Consider the following 20,004-nt stretch of genomic DNA (forward strand, 5'->3'; position numbering starts at 1 on the left):
TTGGGTACTGGGAGGGAACCCACATAAGAGCCTTGGGTGGGTCAGGACAGGACGGTGAGCACTGTGAGCCCTGGCCGGACGCCCGACTGTCAAGCACCTGTCACATTCTTATTAGTGTTCTGTGACGTAACCTCGGACATGCTCCTGCCATTTCTTTCAGCTTGGAGATCTCTGCTCCGTGACCCGGGGTTTCAGCACCTCTCAGGGCAGCAGCTTGTCAGGGAGTAACAGATGCCAATCCTGGCTGGTGATTTCTGGTACACTCAGGGTGCTAGGTGTGAGCGGGGCGCTAGGTATGAGCGGGGTGCTAGGTGTGAGCAGGGCACTAGGTGTGAGCAGGGTGCTAGGTGTGAGCAGGGTGCTAGGTATGAGCAAGGCACTAGGTGTGAGTGGGGTGCTAGCAGGGTGCTAGGTGTGAGCGGGGTGCTAGGTGTGAGCAGGGCACTAGGTGTGAGCAGGGTGCTAGGTATGAGCAGGGTGCTAGGTTTCTGCCAGCTTGTGTGTGTTTTTGGAGAGAGGACCCAGTGTGGCAGGAGACCAAGGAATGTGACAGGGTCTGGAGGGTGCAGGATAGAAACCAGGCCTGTGTGGACCTGAAGGGAGAGGCGGTGAGAATGCGGGCGGAGGTGGGGAGGTCTGGACAGGGAGCCAGGAGCTGGCCTGCCGTCCATTGAGTGCTGAGCCCTCCTGCATCCGTGCTGGGAGCGCCCATGCCTGTCCCTGTGTTTTTAGAGAGACACAGACAGTGGGGAGCAGAGATGCAGGGACCTCTACACTGCGCCCACTGTGGTCTCCTTTCGCCCCAGGAGGCCGTGGCCCTGTGCTGTCGGTGGGGCCTATCTGTGCAAACGGGCTTCCAAGTAGCTGGGTGGTGTGTGCTTCCTATGGGGCTCCCTCTGTGACACCTCCCGTTGGGATTGCAGCCTCACTTTCACCTACCCTGGCTGTCCTGGCCCTGGGGTCCCCCCACCAGGATCCGGGCGAGCGCTTGGCTGGAGCCCAGCTGCTGGGGGGGGTGGGGTGGGCGAGCTGCATGTGGGCTGAGTGCCGCCTATGCCTCTGGCTCACGCCAGTGCCTCAGGGTTGTTTCAGTGAATGACCTTTATTTTTTAGAGCGACATTTGGGTTATGGAACATTGGGTGGCGAGGACAGAGTTCCCACACACGCTCCTCCCAGTCTCCCATCATGGCATCTTGCTTAGGGTGGTGCGTTGTGACAGCTGAGCCAACACTGACCGTCACAGTTATAGTAGGTCCCCCTTGAGTTGACCATTATTTGCAGCCACTGCTTGTCCAGACTTCCTGTTTGCTTTTGAAGGAGCCGTGTCTGCGCTGCAGCTGCGCCCACGTGAGGGGAAGCAGAGCCACTGGAGCACTCGGCTCTGCCTCACACTGAGCTCTCCCCTGGCCTCTCCCCGCAGAGGGCGGCGGGAGTCTGACAGGTCCAGGTGGTGACGATTTGGGGGACTGTCACGCGGTGATGCCTGGCTGCTTTCCTGTTGTGATTTATGTACCAGGAGACACTACGATTCTGCTTATCGTTGCCTTCAGAAGTCAGGCTCCAGAACACAAGGTGGGAGCAAGAACATGGAAACAGCCCCGCGAGGTCTGACTCTGGCTGGGGGCTGAGGCCACCAGAGGCTGAGAGTCGTGTGCAGTTAGGTGGCTCCCCTGGAGATGGAGCCACAGGTAGACTGACCAGATCCCCTCCCAGGGGTCCCCAGCATTGTGGCAGCTTCCGCCAGCCATTTCCTTCTAGATGCTGGAGAAGAGGCCCCGATGTTCTGCAGGCCTCCCCCTTCCCCAGAAGCTCTGAGGAGATGTCAGTAGAGGCCCTGCAGTTCCTCCCAGCGGGGCCTCCTGAAGGCAGCACAGAGCCCCACGAAGTCTCACAGAGTTAAGTGGCCGGCGGTTCAGTCACCAGCAGGAAGCTCTGCTCGGGGTAAGCCAGGAATTGCAGGTGCTCCTGCTGGGTCCAGTCCAGCACCTTGATACCAGTCAGATGAGCTAAGGGACTCCATTCGGACTGTGCAGGTGGTAGCCGACTATGCAGGTGGGGGCCGACTGTATAGGTGAGGGCTGACTGTGCGGGTGGGGGCTGACTGTGCGGGTGGGGGCTGACTGTATAGGTGAGGGCTGACTGTGCAGGTGAGGGCTGACTGTATAGGTGGGGGCTGACTGTATAGGTGGGGGCTGACTGTACAGGTGGGGCTGACTGTATAGGTGGGGGCTGACTGTGCAGGTGAGGGCTGACTGTGCAGGTTGGGGCTGAGTGTACAGGTGGGGGCTGACGGTGCAGGTGGGCGATGACTGTGCAGGTGGGCCTGACTGTATAGGTGGGGCTGACTGTATAGGTGGGCGCTGACTGTGCAGGTGGGCGATGACTGTGCAGGTGGGGCTGACTGTGCAGGTGGGCGATGACTATGCAGGTGGGGGCTGACGGTGTGCTGGGGTCCAACCCCAGCAGGTCCAGGGGTCCCCAAAGGTGTGGACGGAGTCGGCGAAGAAGGAATGACACGGAGACAGCGTTCAGTTGATCAGCAGCCTAGCCAGGATCTCTAGCCAAGTTCTGGTCAGGATCTCCAGCGAAGTTCTGGTTAGGATTTCCAGCCAGGTTCTGTGTCCATGTTCTCTTGCTAGGTTCTCCAGGTTCTCCAGCCAGGTTCTGTAGCCATGTTCCCTCGCTAGGTTCTCCAGCCAGGTTCTGTCCAGGTTCTCCAGCCAGGTTCAGTCACCAGGTTCTAGTCAGGTTCTCTTGCCATGTTCTATCCAGGTTCTGTAGCCAGGTTCTGTCTCTAGGTTTCTGTGTCCAGTTTCTGTCCAGGATCTTTTGCCATGTTCTCTCCAGCAAAGTTCTTCTGTCTCTAGGTTCTGTGTAGGTTCTGTGTCTAGGTTCTGTGTGTAGGTTCTGTGTCTAGGTTCTGTGTAGGTTCTGTGTCTAGGTTCTGTGTCTAGGTTCTGTGTCCAGTTTCTGTCCAGGATCTTTTGCCATGTTCTGTCTCTAGGTTCTGTGTCTAGGTTCTGTATCTAGTTTCTGTGTGCTGTTGTCTTGTTACATCTGTATTTATACCAGTTGATTCCAATCCTATCAATCTCTATTCCAAAGGTTAGGGCGTTTCTTATTTCCATTCCAGGGAGTAAAGATTATGTAGCTTAAGCATGATTGTTCGTAGTTAAAGTGATTAATTACCCGCCTGGCACTTAGTTAAGGGGTTTTATTCCCTCCCTAACTTCAGGGGAAAATCCCTACCTGGGGAAACAACCTTTCTCAGAGAGGTGACCTTGGTTAAAACACATAGTGCCAAGAAGGTGAGCAAACATATTAAGAACAGTATGCCATATATGCCAGGTCCCTTGAAACAGCAAGGATGGACCGGCTCCCGGCAACGGTGCAGGTGGGCGATGACTGTGCAGGTGGGGCTGACTGTGCAGGTGGGCGATGACTGTGCAGGTGGGCCTGACTGTATAGGTGGGGGCTGACTGTATAGGTGGGAGCTGACTGTGCAAGTGGGCGATGACTGTGCAGGTGGGGGCTGTTTATATAGGTCGGGGCTGACTGTGCAGGTGAGGGCTGACTGTGCAGGTGAGGGCTGACTGTGCAGGTGGGGGCTGACTGTGCAGGTGAGGGCTGACTGTGCAGGTGGGGGCTGACTGTGCAGGTGAGGGCTGACTGCAGGTGGGGGCTGACTGTGCAGGTGAGGGCTGACTGTGCAGGTGGGGGCTGACTGTACAGGTAGGCAATGACTGGTGCTGGACCCCTGGCAGCACCCAGGCTGCCTCCTGTCCTCTGCAGGCGGATTCTCCTAGCCACGGTGGGTGGACATGTGCTCATTCTGGGAGGATTCCAGTCAGGTGTGTGCTTGGACCTGTGCAGCATGGCCAGCCAGGGATGATCACACATGTGTTTGGCCATGTTCCTGCCGGGAGGAAGCACCTTCCCTGGGCGCCACGTGTAACGTGACCTTGCTGGGTCCTGAGGTCCTGGCACTCAGGTGAGGTGATGGGTGAAGGAACAGGAGTTGAAGGCCTGTTGCCCAGCTCGTCCTGACTGCCCCGGGTTCAGGGAGGACCGTCAGGTGAGCATGCAGGTGCCGAGCAGGAGGGCCTTTGAGGGCGCGCAGTCATGAGCCCGGCCTCGTCCTTCCTGGCTGTGCAGCCACTGACATGTGACACACTGCGGGGCCCTGGCAGAGCTCAGCAGGGCAGTGCCCACCACAGTTCGATCTGACGCCCTGAGACCTGGGGGCTTTGTGTACCTGAGCAGTCGCCAGCTGCTCACGCCCCGCAGACCAGTGTGCTCACCGCTCCCCGCGGGCCGCTCGGCCCATGCTCCCGTGTGTTAGCACACACTGTGGGCAGTGCCCGGGAAATCCTGTGCCGTTTAGGATCTGACACCTGCTCGCTGGGCCAGCCTCAGCTCCCCATTCCAGCGAGAACCGTGTTCCGGTAACCACAGGAAACGCCTCCTGGCTTGGATGGCCCGCAGGTACTCGGGCCCAGTTCAGAGGACTGCGTGGGAGGCACGGCCGAGGGTCGCTGGGTGCCCAGCTGTGCCCGGCGTGCAGCCCAGCTGCGTGGGCCTTTCCCGAGCGAACCTCGCGCACCTGCATGTGTCCGTCCGTCCGTCAGCACAGAGCTGTGCGTCAGGCTGGGACCCGGCCTCTGTTCTTTTCCTCCACACATTCCTGGGTTGTTTGAATAGTGCACAGTGAGGAGTTGTTCCGATATTAAACACCAGCCTTACAATCAGGCAAACATCTTAATAAAATATTAGTCCATTCCTCCCTCCAGTACTTCCCTCAAGCGTGTGTGTTCCCTGAGTCCCCTGGGGCTCGCTCAGGGATCGGCCATTCACTAAGAAAACACGCCCCTTCCTTCCTTCTGGGTGTTGTTGAGGCTTTAATGTGTGCAGGCAGGTCTGTGAGGGAGACACTGCCGTGCTTGATGGGGTCCCGGCTCCCCATGAGGAGCCGGCGCGCAGAAAGGCCAGCTGGCCAGAGCTGCAGTCACATCCACACTCGCTGCATCCCAGTGACGAGCAGGTGAACAGGAAGCAGGAAGTTGTTCATTGGCCTGTTATACACACAGCTGGACGAGGTGTCCCCATGACTCCTGTGAAATGGGGAGATGAGCTGGGTCGCCTCCCCAGGCCGCCGGCCGCTCGCAGGCTGTGGCTGGGACACTCACATGCGTTCTCACCTCCCTCTTCTCCCCACAGTACGTCGGGAGCCTGGACGTGCCGCGGCCCAACAGCAGAGTGGAGATTGTGGCTGCCATGCGCCGGATCCGGGTGAGCGCTGGGCGCAGGGGGCCGGGACCCTCTCCCCCTCCGAGGGAAGCTGTTCTGAGTTGGGTGGTTGACCTTGGTTAGGCCAAGGTTGAAATGACGAGGGGCTGTGGGGGTGCCACCTCCTGCCTCCCGATCTGCTGCTTCCAAGCTGAGACCTGCCCCGGGGGTGGGCCCCTGGAGCGAGACAGAGGGGGGTGGCCTGCTTCCGCCCTGGCTTTAGGGGAAGCTGGACAGGAAGCTGTTCGTTAGCTCCGGACGGTGAACACATAAAGCCCTTTACTGGGGCATGTAAGATAAGATTTACTTGGAATTTTAAGAACAAATATGGGATTTCAACAAAATGTCCTGGTCGGTTCCTGTAGGCTCTGGAAGTGTGTGCGCCCTCCTGCGGGTCTGGAGTCTGGGAAACGTTCCCTGGCCCACGGCGGCCGAGCGGGAGCGAGGAGGAGGTGCCCGCGGGGCGTTGCCAGGGCTCTCACAGGAACGGGAGTCCCACAGGCTGTGCACTTCGCGGCAGGTGGGGCCGGGCAGGCGAATCATGGTGACCTTTTGGAGCAAACGGGTGTTGGTGGACGCAGCCTGGTGTGGGCTCTGCCTTTGGGAGGAACCCACCTCCCGTCACCTGTCAGCCGCGTGGCCGCGCGCCAGCAGCTCCGTCCCTGGGATCTGCTTCCAGGGCTCAGTGAGCAGCTCATTAAATTAGAGGGAGAATTAAGGGGCAGCAGCTGTTCGGTCTGCTGTCCAGTCGCTGTAGACCGGCCATCCCGCAGCGCGGACTCCCGTGTGTGCCATCCACCTGTCGCCGCGGGCGCAGCGCCCTGCCCCCCCACCCCCGCCCCCCCGGAGGCCGTGTTGGTGAGGTCACAGCTGCTGAGAGTCAGGCCTGGGCTCTGGGCAAAGGGCTGTTGCTGACTTTGTCCTCTTCTGGTGAACGGTGCGAGGCCCAGTCTGGACAGGACAGGGTGGGTTTGGGCTGCTGGGCGCTTACAGGCTCACAGGATACAGGCCCCCAGCCCGGCCAGGGAGCGGCCAGTGCCCGGAGCACAGCAGTTAGGACGGGGGTGCCAGCGCTTTCATCCGTGCCAGGCGCTGTGCCCTGCCCGCCCTGTAGTGCCGTCTCTTGGACCCTGTCCGCACTCCGCACGGGATCGTGATGGGGCAGGGCGGGGGTGCAGCCGCCCGAGAGAGGCGCCGGACTCCCCTTCTGCATGGGGCTCCCACAGGCGTGGCCCCTGCCTCCCAGCTCACACTGCAGTGTCCGCGTGGAGCTAAAGGCACAGCCTTGGGCGCCATCACTGGCCCCTCGTCCGGACGTCAGTGTTTCCCACAGCGGGTCTGGCTGTCCTGGGCTCGGGGGCGCCCCAGGGCCTGAGCTCTGACAGAATTCACACGTGTGTGTTTGCCGTTCCCCCAGGGGCCCGGGAAGGCAGTCCGTTCCACCCGTGGGCAGGGCCCTCTGCCGAGCTGCCCGCTGCGTCCCCGCCCACAACGTGTGCCTGCCGTGTGGGGGCCGGTGCCCTTTCTAGACAAGAAGGGGTTCGTGGTGCGTCTGTGGTGAATTCCCACTGGAGAGGAAGTGGATTTTGGAGCTGCACGTGGGATGCAGGCAGGGCTGCTGTGCCGCCGGCCCCGGGCGGCTGTGGGCTGCGTGTGTCTGGCGTTGGTTGGATTTTGGTTCCAGCAGCTCCTCGGAATTGCTGTCACCTGGCCATCCTGGCTGTCAGCGGTCTGAGCGTCGCCCTGAGTGTGCGGTGCGGGACTCCGGGACTCGGTGCCAGGGCTGCCGTTTCCTGCTGTGAGCAGTGACACAGCTGTGAAGTGACATCTTCGCTGGCATGAGCACTGCCTTTGAATTGATTGCTTATATAACTAGAGCTTAATTTATGAATTTGTGTGAGACCTGTATGCATAGAAGTTTCTGTCGAGTTTTATGTTATAACAGACCCCTGGCCACCACCTTTCTTGGTAACAGCTTTAATACGAGGCTTTGCGGAGCGCGCGCTCGCCATCTCCCAGACGCGGCGGTGCCTGTGGCTCCCGCACACAGTGCGAGCCTTCAGCGCTCCGCTAGGCGTGTGCATCAGCCACAGAAACCTGCCCGCGGCCCGCACCCCTGTGCCCTGTCGCTCGCACCTGCCTGTTCTGGACGTGGCAGACACAGGGCCTCAGACAGCCCTGACCTCGGCGTCCGGCTCCCTTCACCGGGCACCATGTTGCCGAGGTTCAGCCGTCAGGGCTTCCGTCCGTGCCTCGTGCTGCTTGTACTGAGTAACGCTCCCCAGTGTGGACACCGCACCTATCTCCTCATTCAGACAGTAAGTGGCGCAAACTATTTTCTGTGAAAGAGGCTCAGACTTTAGGTTCTAGGAGGCTCTTGCTGTGGATGGAGCCACGTGTGAGCGGAGGGTCACAGCTGCCTTCCCAGCCGCGGGAGCCGCGGGAGCCGCGGGAGCCGCGGGAGCCGCGGGAGCCGCGGGAGCCGCGGGAGCCGCGGGAGCCGGCGTGCTGCCTCTTCTCTGCAGGGATGTGCTGGCTTTCTTGGATGAGCAGACCCTGTTCCAGGCCCAACAGGCCCTGTCTGCGTGCAGCTCGTGTGCTGGTGGTTGGGGTGGAGGTCGGGGAGGGACAGCAGCACGACTAGTGTCCCGGGAGCCTCAGCAGAGCAGACCGCCTCGGAGCGGGGCCGGCGCTATTTTATACGATGGCTGGGCAGGCCTCAGGGCTCCGGTGCCATCTGAGACTCTAGAGATGCGAATGAGAGAGAGAGAGAGAGAGAGAGAGAGAGAGAGAGAGAGAGGGGAACTACCAGGCAGAGAGAACAGTGGTGCAGGGTCCTGGGCAGGAGTGGGCTGTGCAGCCAGGACAGAGTGGTCGCTGTGGCTGCGGACGCAGGAGGAAGCGGGACCGTGGTGATGATTCTAGGAGTTCACACCCAGGATCACACCGCAGGCGAGTCTGGTTCACTGCACAGCCACCGGATGCCTGACCACACGTGAGGAGATCCTTTATCTTCCCCGAGTCTGCGCCAGGCTGGGGAGCCACTGCAGGAGCAGCCCTTGTTCTGCCCATTCGGCTGAGTGAGGCGGGACCGATGTCCAAACCGGGCGGAGCTGCCGAGGGCACTGTCGGCTACAGAGAAGCCGGAGCGAGAGTTGGTTGTTACAGAAGCCAAACAGGCGTTTGCTCTTACAGAAGGGGCCTTTTTGTCCTGCAGCCACTGGCGTGCGAGGGGAATAGAGCAGTGCCGTTTCCGGGCCGGGCCCTGCCCCCGCTCTCTGTGCTGGTCCGCAATGCCTGGGTCCTGGGAAGCCAGCCTGCTGACCTGTCCCCAGCCTGCTCGTCCCGCCCCAGGGCCCGCTCGCTCATGCCCCTGCATCGGCGACAGGCTGCACCTGCCCACACACTGCTTTGATGACTTCTGTGGATTAAAGATATAATAGGGTGTCCCCAAAATGTACGTATACTTTAACAGCTGATAACACACTTCATTTTCACTCCTTTTGAGGTTTAACTGATTTGAAATAATGGGTGAAGCCAGACTAAGTTTTGAACAAAGAAAATTTATCCTAAAGTTCCACTAGACTGTTTTTTATGGGGATACATAACAGGTAAAGTTGACAGTACACAACCAGCAGCAGTCGAATTGAGGGCACATGAATACTGGACGAAAGGACTCTTGATGTTGCGATTCCATTGCTTCATGTTATCAGGAGTGCCTGGGCCAGAACGGTCATCAGTTTGAAAACAGGCTTTGACCAAAAAAGTATTCATTTTTGTAGATTTTGAAAATTAACTGTATGTTAATAAACATTGACTTAAAAATCATTCTTAGTGTGTATACATTTTGGGGACACCTGTATGTACACACACACATACTATTTACTACTTTCACCATCTGTGAGTACAACTCAGTGGCCTTAAGGACATTCACAGTCCCCGTACCCATCACTCCGGTCTGTGCCCCAAACCTTCCATCACCCGACATAAACCTGCTAAACGAGAACCGCCCCCTCCGGGCCCGGCGACTGTCTGCTCTGACTGTGACTGAGCCTCTTCTAGGCTCCTCGTGCCAGCGAGTCTCACGCCGTGTTGTCCTGCGTCTGGCTTACTGCACGAAGCGGGTGTTTTCCAGGACCGTCCGTGTTGGAGCCGCACCAGCTTTCTTTCCGTCTGTGGCCGGACAGTCCTGTGTGACATTTGGCACACAGCATGTTACATGGACATTGGTGTGTGGCTGGTACTTCTGGGGACAAAAGCAGCGTATTATTTTTTAAAGTTATTTAACTTATTTTAAAAACAGGTTTTATTGTTAAAAGTATTACATATGCCCCCGCTTTTACCCCCCAAAAAGCAGCGTGCTATGTAGGACAGGGATGCGCAGCCGGAAGGAGGCTGAGTGCTCAGCTGCCGGGCGGCAGCCTCGGACCCGTGAACAGTGGCCACTCCTGTGGTGTCCACAGCTGAGCCCACTTCCTGTCCACTGCCACCCAATTCTAGTCTCCAAGGTCCCCGCGAGCAGGCGAGGCTCCCTGCAGGCGGTGGGGTGCCGCCTCAGTCCTCGCAGAGCCGCTGGGGCCTCGCCGTGAGCACGGTCGCTGCGCCAGGCTCCATGCACAGTGCTCCCACGCGTGTGACTCGATCAGCCCACCTCACAGATAAGGAGACAGAGGCACAGACAGGCCAGTGGCTCGCCTCAGATCACGGAGCTGGGACTGGGACTCAGCGCGGACGAAGGCGCGGCCACAATCGCATGCTCCGGCTGAGGTCCGGCGGGGCGCTGCCGGCCTGTTACAGCGGCGCCCAGCCCTTGTCTGTGTCCCCGACGGTGCCTTCTCCGGTCTGGGAACGCTGCCAGACGGTGCCCAGTGCTGGATGTAAATAAGGCCATTATTGGGTTTTTATTAACTTCTCTGTAGACTCTGAGGCTCATCTGTCCTGAGAGACACCCATTAGGACGGCCCAGAGGCCCCTCCAGTTCAGTGTCAGCAGCGGAATCCATCGTTTCTGCAGCCTCCTCTCTGCTCTGAGCCTCTCCCCTGGCGCTTCTTATTGTTTCTGATCTCGTCGGAAGGCAGCTGATCCATCAGGATCTCTGGAAATGCAGGGCACCTCCGACTCCTCTCTCAGCAGCTCCCACGCTAGTCGCCTCACTGTATTCCTCAGGCACGTCTCCCTCCAACCCGGCTGGACAGGCCTGGTCTGGGTGCTGCCGGCCTCAGTGGCCCTGCAGACGGCTGCTGTGCGGGAACTTGCCCGGCCTCCTCCTCCTCGCCGCCGCCTGGGTCAGGTGGAGGTGGTTCGTCACCTGCAGTTGGAGGCTGAACGCTGAGCAAGGCGTGGCGCCTCTGCCTGGAAGCACCCCTTTCCACGGTGGCGCGAGCCTGTCCTCAGGTGTCCTCACAAGCCTTTGGGCTTCCCTTCCTTCTAGAAGCTTCCCTCTAGAGCCCTCTGTCGTGTCATTTCCCCATTGGTACAGGCCATAGAGGAGCGAGGCTCAGCCCACACTCGGCCTCTCTGGAGGGTGGAGAGAGCAGCTGTCCTTGTGGGACCAGCGGCTTCCAGGACTGGGGCCGTGCGGGTTGAAGGCACGTCTGGTGCGTTGAGGCTGCGTGCCCAGGTCCGCCTCTGTGGGCCGGGCTGACCCCACCTGGCGTGCAGCTTACACCCCGAGAGTCCCCCACTGGGGCGTGGGCTGGCAGCTGTAAGCATGGACAACCTGGGCTCTCCTGCCAGGGGTCTGAAGGGGCAACCGAGCAGGGGCAAGCGCCACCTCCAGGTGAGGGCCCATACCTGCCCCCCGCCCTCCCCCCGCCACCCCCGCAGGTCCTGGGGGCCCAGTGAGCGGAGCCCTCTCTGCCTTTCCTCCTCAGCACCTGCCCCTCTGGCAGCCTGCCCGGCTCTCTCTTCCCATAATCCCTCAAACCGGACGAGGCGTCCTGGTTGCCTTGCACGTCTGGTCTTCATTTAGCAGGTGACACTTAAGTAAGAGTTTGTCTGCCTTTAAACTGCACAACCACACCTTGCCCGGGGCGGGGGTCAGCAGCCAGGTTGCTCTGAGAGAGCTGTTGCTTATGATTTTCACCTGAGTCCATTCCCAGACACCCCTGCGTTTAATCGCACAGCCGAGTGTCAGCGCCTGGTCCCTGTGCACACAGGGCCGCGTGTGCCCGTGCAGTGTCCCTCTGACCTCACGGAGCACACGGAGCTGCCGCACTCGGCTCTGGGCCAGCACGAGGCCCGTCCTGTCTCTCTAGAACCTTCAGTGGCTCCCCAGTGTCTGAGCATGAAGTCCGGTCCGAGTCCTGAGGGGCGGCAGGGCCTCCCAGGCTGGCCATTTCCCATCACGGCACGATTCTCCGAGTGTTTGCTTCCTTTTTGTTTTTCCTTCCTCCTCTTTTGAAAAAGAAGCTTTTTAACAGCCTCAGGCTTACAGGCTCTCCGCTAAGGGCGTGCAGACGGTTCCTTGACCCCAGCCGCTTTCGCTCCTGCTGCACCTTGAGAGGCGGGCGCGTCTGTTACAGGGAGGCGGCCATGTGGATGGCTGCTGCTAACTGAAGCCACACGGTAGCTCCTCAGCTGTCCTTCACGTCCCTTTTCGGTCCCCGGGTCCCGCCGAAGACGCCGCATGACATTCGGTCACCGCACCTCCTTGGGCCCCTCTTGGCTGTGCCTCTTGTCGGTCTTCTCTTGTGTTTGGTGACCCTGGCCGCATCGAGGCGCCCCTGCCAGGCCGGACTGCCCCTCAGTGGGGTTCGCCTGCGCTTTTCTCACTCAGAGCGAGGTCATATGTTTGGAGAAGGTGAGGGCCTCTCACATCGGGGTCCACACCGTCCGCGTGCCTTGGCCCTGGTGATGCCGGCCTTGAGCCCTGACCGAGGCATGTCTGTAAAGCTGCTCTGACTCCTGCTCCTTCCACTGTCCTCTGGGGAAGCAGGCACACTGCGGGCCACAGACAGGCCGCTTCTGTTTGGAGCCCGTGCTCCTCTCCAGGGGGTGGTGTCAGAGCCAGGATCGGGGGGTACTGGTGTGCGGTGTCTGCTTCCCGGTCCCCAGCTGACAGCTGTGTATGCACATGGCTACCAGTGTAACCATCCGTAGCCGTGCCGAGTTCCAACCCACACCTCCAACCCTAATCCATCACGCGTGAGTCATTCCAGCCTCCTCCCCTTGCTGCCTGTCACTTCCTGTTCCAACAGTGAGAATCTCCCACCACCCACCTCCACTCACGCACCTGCTCGGCCGCAGTGCAGTGCTCAAGGCCCGGGAGCCCTGGCCGCCCTGTGGGAAGCCTCGAAGGCCGCGTGCACAGGGCTTAGGTGGGGGGCCTTTGCCGGAAAGGGTCTGAGAGGCTCACCCGTGTCCACGGCTACTCAGGTGAGATGCAGCGTGACGTGGAATGGTGGCAGCCCAGCGGCTGTGGAATTCTAAGGCTTTTGACACATATGCTGCCAAATTGCCCTCCCCTCCCACATGCGGGGATGTGTACAGACCTGCGCAGGCGGTGGACAGCGGATGCGGGGTCACCAATGTGAGGGCCTGTTCCTGCTCAGCGGGGCCTGGTTCTGGCCTTGTCGCTCCCCAGGTCCGAGATGCAGTGAGGTGTGTACATAGAAGCTGCTGCGAGCACAGCCACACTCAGGCAGCCTCGAGGGAGCAGAAACGAGAACGTGTTTGTTTGAGGGGCAGTAGGCTGGCCCCTTGTCCGCGTCCCTGCTCTGCCGCTATAAGCAGAGGATGCCCGTGTGATCATTGTATCATTTTGCACTTCTCTGTGGCCTGTGGGAAGCTGGCCCAGGAGTCTGTTCCACAGACTTGTCGTAATGAGAGGACCCTCCGGTATTCCTGGGGCTGGGCTGGGGCAGGGCCGGGCCTGTGCAGCCTCTTTGGGCCATTTCATAGAGCTCGTCCCTGGGGTTGCGGGTCCCTTGCCTTGTCGAGTGGGATTTGGAGGGTGCCGGCAGCGCTCGCGCTCCACAGGGCCTGAGACGCGACTGGCAAGCATGGAGAATGGCTGAGCTTTTCCGGCTTTGGCACAGATGGCCGTCTGGTCAACCAGGTTCGTGTGGGGAACAGCGGCAGAGGGGCTGCACTCAGGGGCGTGTGTGTCGAGATGCCTCAGGATGGGCACCTCTGGGGGTGCGGACAGAGCAGGCGGTGCTGGCTTAGTGCAGCAGGGCCCACCTGCGTAGCGCTTCTGGGTCCCTAGAGAGGAGGGGCCGCACTGGGACCCCTGCTGACAGGACCCGAGCTGCCCCAGCCGAGTGTCCGCCCGGAGTAGGACCTGCCCGTACCAGGGGATTTCAGGCAGCTGGGTGGCCTGCTTCATTCACCTTCAGCGTTTCCGTGTCGTGGACTGAGCCCCGCAGCGTTCACCTGGGAAGGCCCCTGACCCTGCACCTGGCGGGCAGGGGGCACTGCTCTGGGCTCCTGCCCCAGCTCCTCTGCTCACTGCCTCCTCCTCCCGGGAGCACTCCCTCTGCTCCTCTCCGAGCCTCCTTTCCTGGGCCTCCTTCCTGCTGGAAGTGCCTTCCGTGCCAGCTCTCTGGGGCAGAGGGAGGCGCGGCCCAGCTCCTTCCCTGGTGTCCAAGTTTGCGCCTGCTCCAGGCCCCCGGGGGTGCACAGGAAGAGGCCCCTCGCCCCCAGGGCCCCCACTGCTACTCCTGGATTTGCTGAGTTTCTTGAGGATCAGTGTTTGGGCTGCAGGGGAAGATAAGGGATTCCAGAAATTCCTGCTGCTCTGGCCCAGATAGCTGGCAGACCCCTCTTCCCTGCCCCCTCTCAAGAGGCCAGGACAAGAGGGGTTGACTGCAGGTCGATCCTGTCACTGACCTCTGCATCTGTCACCGACTTTTCATCTTCTGATCAAGATAAATATTGGCCTATTAATTTTAATAATGATCATCATTATTTTTGTCTTTGCAATTACACTGTTCCTTTAGCCTGACTGCCCTGTTCATTTAGAATGAGGAGCTCAGGCCAAGTGCTTGCCTATGTCCTGTCGTGTGGCTGGTGCTCAGCTAACTGCCCCTTGGACGGGAGGGACGTCCCTTGAAGTGAAGGGACTTGATTGAGGTGTTTGATCAGCTGCAGCCGCCAGTCTCCTGTTTCCTGGACGACCCAGCCCAGTGGCTCTCAGTGCGGCCCACCCGGCACCGTCCGCTCCCTGGGACCTTGTCAGGAACGCAGTCTCAGGCCCACCAAGACCTGACCCTGACGCTCGGGGTCGGGCCCAGCACCTGGGTCTGTGGGCCCCCTGACTGCTGAACGGCCAGCGTGGGAACTGCTGGTCTGGGCCATCCACTCAACTTCTGAGACCCTCCAGGACGTGTGTGGCCCGGGTGGAAGTTCCTGCTCTGAACAGGGACCTGCTGTGCGGGACGGGCCTCAGAGGAGGGTCTCGGGAGCGGGCGGCTCTGTGGGCTGGTGGGGGGAAGGCCTCTCAGTGGAAGACCCCGTGGCCGAGGCTGGGTTGACGTGGGCGGTTAGCAAAGGGCCTCGGGGATTGCAGGTGCCGAGCTGCCAGGGACCGGGGCACGGATGTCCCCGATGGAGCTGCTGGGGACCAGGACACGGATGTCCCCAATGGAGCTGCCGGGGACCGGGACACGGATGTCCCCGATGGAGCTGCCGGGGACCAGGACACGGATGTCCCCGATGGAGCTGCCGGGGACCAGGACACGGATGTCCCCGATGGAGCTGCCGGGGACCAGGACACGGATGTCCCCGATGGAGCTGCCAGGACTGGGACACGGATGTCCCCGATAGAGCTGCCGGGGACCGGGACACGGATGTCCCCGATGGAGCTGCCGGGGACCGGGACACGGATGTCCCCGATGGAGCTGCCGGGGGACGAGGACACGGATGTCCCCAATGGAGCTGCTGGGGGATGAGGACACGGATGTCCCCAATGGAGCTGCTGGGGGACGAGGACACGGATGTCCCCGATGGAGCTGCTGGGGGACCGGAACACGGATGTCCCCAATGGAGCTGCCGGGGACCGGGACACGGATGTCCCCGATGGAGCTGCCAGGACTGGGACACGGATGTCCCCGATGGAACTGCTGGGGGACCAGGACACGGATGTCCCCGATGGAGCTGCTGGGGGACCAGAACACGGATGTCCCCGATGGAGCTGCTGGGGGACCACGACATGGATGTCCCCGATGGAGCTGCTGGGGGACCAGGACACGGATGTCCCCGATGGAGCTGCTGGGGGACCAGAACACGGATGTCCCCGATGGAGCTGCTGGGGGACCACGACATGGATGTCCCCGATGGAGCTGCTGGGGGACCAGGACACGGATGTCCCCGATGGAGCTGCTGGGGGACCAGGACACGGATGTCCCTGATGGAGTTGCTGGGGGACCGGAACACGGATGTCCCCGATGGAGCTGCTGGGGGACCACGACAGGGTGATCCCGATGAAACTGCTGGATCTGTGTCCTGCAGTGTCTATCGGGTCTCTCCGTCCTCTTGGAGGTGGACAGGGACTTCGAGTGGCTTTTGCGCTTCCTCTAAACCAGAGTGATGGGGAGACTGGGCCTCTTGGAACCCCTGGGCAGCCCTGCAGAGCAGAGCGTGGGCGGCATGGGCGCTGTGAGCCCCTTGTGCTCCTTCTCTTGCCCCCGGAGCGCGGCCCCCAGGCGCTCCAATGCTGGGGTGTAGTTGAATGGACCACTTTTAACCTTTAAGGGTTTGTGGCTAAAACCCATAATTCTGGGTTTCAGGACAGTTTGCAGCATGCTAGCTTAATTGCTGGATTTACCCACCTGGAATTAAGAACTATGGCTTCTGTGTGCAAATGCTGATTAAGTGGGATGCAAATGACGGCTCTGGCCCTGGAGCCCAGGGGGCAGCTGGCGCACCTGGCGCACCTGGCTCAGGAGGCAGAGCTGAGGTGGGGCCAAGGGCTGAGTGGAAGCTGCTGGGCACAGGGACGTCACCATGCGAGACCTCAGGGGACCTGGTTCACCCTTGGCCTCAGTTTTTCCATCCGTGAACCGGGGGGCGGGGGCATCCCTGGCTCGTGCCATCCCCTCCCAACACCTGATCCAGATGTTGAGGTGCTCTGGAAGGATCCGCCGGCTGTGCCGACGGGAAAGCCTGCCTTTGCATGTGTGTGCATGCGTGTGCGCACAGGTGTGTGCGTGTGGATCTTACAGGTGGCTCTTCTTATGATTCATGCCATCGGGCCCAGGATTCAGCATTTTATGTCTTTCCCTGAACTTCCTTCTGTATGATGGCACAGAAATAACACCAAGCGAGGAATGGTACAGGCATCGCCAAGGTCCCCTGTGTGCGTCTCGACTGTCAGTTAGGATATAGATACCGTGTGGGACTCCTGTCCCCTCCCGGGCTGTGCGCTGCCCTGGCCTCGATGTCAGGTGACCGTTCCGTCGCTCCATCTGCTCACTCCCTTTCCTGGTGGGTGTCCTTCCGCTGAGGGGGAGAAGGAGCATCACACGTCCCCATACCGCCACGCGGCCTCCACGCCAGGCTGAGCGTCCTCACTTCCCGAGTCTGCAGCTGAGCCTCCTGGGAGCACCTCTCATTCCCGGCAGAACTGGGCTCTGTGCTCACTGTCTCACTTGCGCGCACACACACTCACATACATGCACACACGCTCACACACGTGCACACACACACTTGTGAGCATCACACGTGCTTCCACCTCCTTGGTTCCATTGGCTTTTCCCGCCGACTGGGCCTAGAGCCCTCCGAACACAGCGCAACAGGGAAATGCGGCCCACACCCCCATTCAGATTTGCTTTGAAAACAATGGGTCCCTAGAATAGACTCATGGGTAGTTTTTTCTCTTCGGGAATCTCACTTATGGTCTTAAAACTCCATGGGGCTTTCATGTTTGCAATTTTGGCACAAGATGGTGTTTAATTAGCTTAGGGACAGTTTCTAGAAGTGCTTGCTGTGCCTTCTAGGGCTAGACACCAGTGTGGGACCCAGGTGTTCCTGGGACTCAGGCTCACCTGTGAGCTTGTACCTGGGCAGCCACAGGTGTAAGCTTCAAGTTGGGAGCAGTGCTGAAGCGTGTGTGCATGTATGTGAGTGTGTGCATATATGTGAGTATGTATGTGTGTGCACAAGTGAGACAGTGAGCACAGAGCCCAGTTCTGCCGGGAATGAGAGGTGCTCCCAGGAGGCTGTTGCAGACTCGGGAAGTGAGGACGCTCAGCCTGGTGTGGGGGCCGCTTGGCGGTATGCGGACGGGCGCCGGCGGTTTCTCCTCTGGGCCTGGGTCTCACCTGTGAAGGAAGAGGGATAAACGAATGGTCTTTACCATCCTTTCCACCTCCAAACACTGTGGCTGAACACTCCCCCGAGCCCACAGCTCCCGCTCTCACGGGGCAGGGCGTGCTAGTGTGCAGACAGCTTAGCTCCTGGGAGGCGTCGTGGAGCCGAGCGCAGGTCTCCGGGCCCGGGGAGCAGAGCCACATGTTGCACAGACTGTCCAGCCGCCAGAGTGCCGGGAGGGGGAGCCTGAGGGAAGGGGCTCTCCACCGGGTCTCCACCATGCCCTCCGCTGGTGAGGAGCGGCCAGCTAGGCAGCTTGAAGTCCTTTCCGACATGTGCATTTTAAAACTCACGCACTTTGCTGACTTTCCTTGTGTCTTGATGCCTGAGAAGGGGAGTGGAGAGGGACTGATGGTGCTGCCCTCTGGAGACAAGGTCCTCGGTGGGACGGAGTGAACCCGAGGGAGAGAACAGCACGGGAGGCACGTTGCTCTGTGCCTGGTCTGAGGGCAGGTGTGCGGAGGTGCACGGGCGCCGTGGGATCTGAGCTGCGTGGGTGCTGGGCCCGCCTGCTGCGGGGCCACGGGGGCCTGCTGGCTTACAGAGCAGCAGCAACAGCCACGGCACACACGCTCTGACACCGATTGGGCGTGCTCATGGTGATCTGCGCGGGCACCCTGCCCAGCATCGGCCACGCTTCCTGCCACGGATGGGGGTCAGTTTATCTCTGGATGGTAGGATGGAGGTGATGGCCCCAACTTGTCCCAGGACCCTGTCCTCCTCTTCCCACTGAGCGCCTTCATTTGTCATCTCCGCTGCTGTGGACAGCGTGGCTCCGCGTGGCCCACCTGCAGCCTGTCCCGCGCCGCAGGCTCCGCACGCCCCGTCCCACGAGGAAGCTGTTGGTGCCGCGCCGGGCGACCCGCCCACCCTGTGTGCTCACTGCTGTCACCCGCTCTCATCCCGCCAATGGGGTGAGGGAGCCCGTTGGGCCCCTAGCTCTGGAGGTGAGGGGGAAGGGGGAGCCTGTAGGCGACTTGGACCTCTGCTGTCTCTGTCAGCTAGGCTGTCACATGGAATCCCACGGACCAGGTGACAAGCCACATTTTAAAACCATGCTTTTATTGATTTTAGAGAGGAAGGGAGAGGAGGGAGAGAAACATCAATGATGAGAGAGGATCATTGATCGGCGCCTCCTGCACGCCCGCTACTGGGGTTCAAGCACACAACCCGGGCACGTGCCCTGACTGGGAATTGCACCGTGACTCATAGGTCGACACTTAAACACCGAGCCATGCCGGCCCGGTGACCGCCGCATTGCTTTGCCGCCGTCCTGGAGGCTGCGGGTTCAGGTCAGGAGTCAGCGGGCTGACATGTGGGAGGCCTCTGGGGTGCAGGCGCCACCTTCTCTGTGTCACCTCTCCCGGCACGCCATGGGGCGAGGGCGCTCTCTCTTCCTCCTCTTAGAGGCCATCGGTGCTCTCAGGTGGGACCACTCGTACACTTCATTTAGCCCTCAGGACCTCGGAGAGCCTCTCTCCAGGTGCAAGCACTTCGAGAGGCGGGCCTTCACCATGAGCTTTGGGGACTCTGTTCAATCCATACACTCGCTTACTGGCGATTCTTTTTCAACCTCTGACGACAACGAGGCCCTTGCTTCCAGGTGTGAGCATGCAGCGGGCAGTGGCTCTGCAGACGCACGCTTCTCTTCTTTCTTTGCATCTTTCTCGTGACTGTTTGGGACCGAGGGGACACCACTCTCTCTCCGCTCACGCCATTCCCTCGTCCACAGATAGCTGACCGTTTCCTGGTTCAAGGGCAAAGTCTGGGTTTCTCGACACCTGACTGTTGAGAGTGCTGGGCCCGGAGTGGCCTCTGTGGGCTGAGCACTGTGCCCTCTGCCAATAGGTTGCTGTGTAGACACTGAAGACTCCGCACATTATTCCAGGCGACTTGGTGCAGAAGCAGGAGCACAGCCTGCTCACGGTCCCAGGTGGTGTGGCAGCTGTGGGCCCCTGGAGGAGCAGCTTGGCCTGTCCTGTGAGTGACCCTCCCTGGCCTTGCTCCCTTGGGGGCTCTTTGTTTCACGCTCGAAGGGACAAGAGAGGGGGAGGTCGCTCACCAGGCTGCGCGGGTGTCTGTGGCTGGTGGGCGGGGCAGGCCTCTGTAGACCTACCTTCTACCCCACGGCCTGTCCTCTGGGATGGGCACGCGGACACTGCTGGTGCTGGGACTTAACGGTGGCGTGATGAGCACCCGAAACCAGCTCTTCCAGCCAATTTCCAGAATTCCATCCGGCACTAACTGTAGTCATCAGCAGTACGTGAGATCGCTAGACTCAGTCGCCTGCATAAGCGCACACTTTGCTCAGCGTCTCATCATTTCCGCCCCCGCCCTGATGGCAGCCCTGCTTTCTGCTTCTGTGCGAGCCTCGTTGGGTTCCCCACAGGGGTCGTGCAGGCTGT

At 60.4% G+C, this 20,004-nt stretch overlaps 1 protein-coding gene across 6 annotated transcripts in view; it reads left to right on the forward strand.

The window, feature by feature from the left end:
• Positions 1-20,004, forward strand: part of LOC118672930 (carboxyl-terminal PDZ ligand of neuronal nitric oxide synthase protein-like) — a 115,939-nt gene that overhangs the window by 33,866 nt on the left and 62,069 nt on the right. For 3 of the 6 annotated variants that reach the window (XM_036343084.1, XM_036343080.1, XM_036343081.1), the window contains exon 2: positions 5,219-5,290. The exons of 2 other annotated variants lie outside the window; for them this stretch is intronic. In XM_036343084.1, the coding sequence (XP_036198977.1) occupies positions 5,219-5,290 (72 nt within the window). Of the gene's footprint in view, positions 1-4,902; positions 5,043-5,218; positions 5,291-20,004 lie in introns of those variants that run through there. One more of the 6 variants, XM_036343085.1, reaches the window with a different exon arrangement.

Source organism: Myotis myotis, unplaced genomic scaffold (genome assembly GCF_014108235.1).
Source record: "Myotis myotis isolate mMyoMyo1 unplaced genomic scaffold, mMyoMyo1.p scaffold_m19_p_18, whole genome shotgun sequence".
NCBI lineage: Eukaryota > Metazoa > Chordata > Mammalia > Chiroptera > Vespertilionidae > Myotis > Myotis myotis.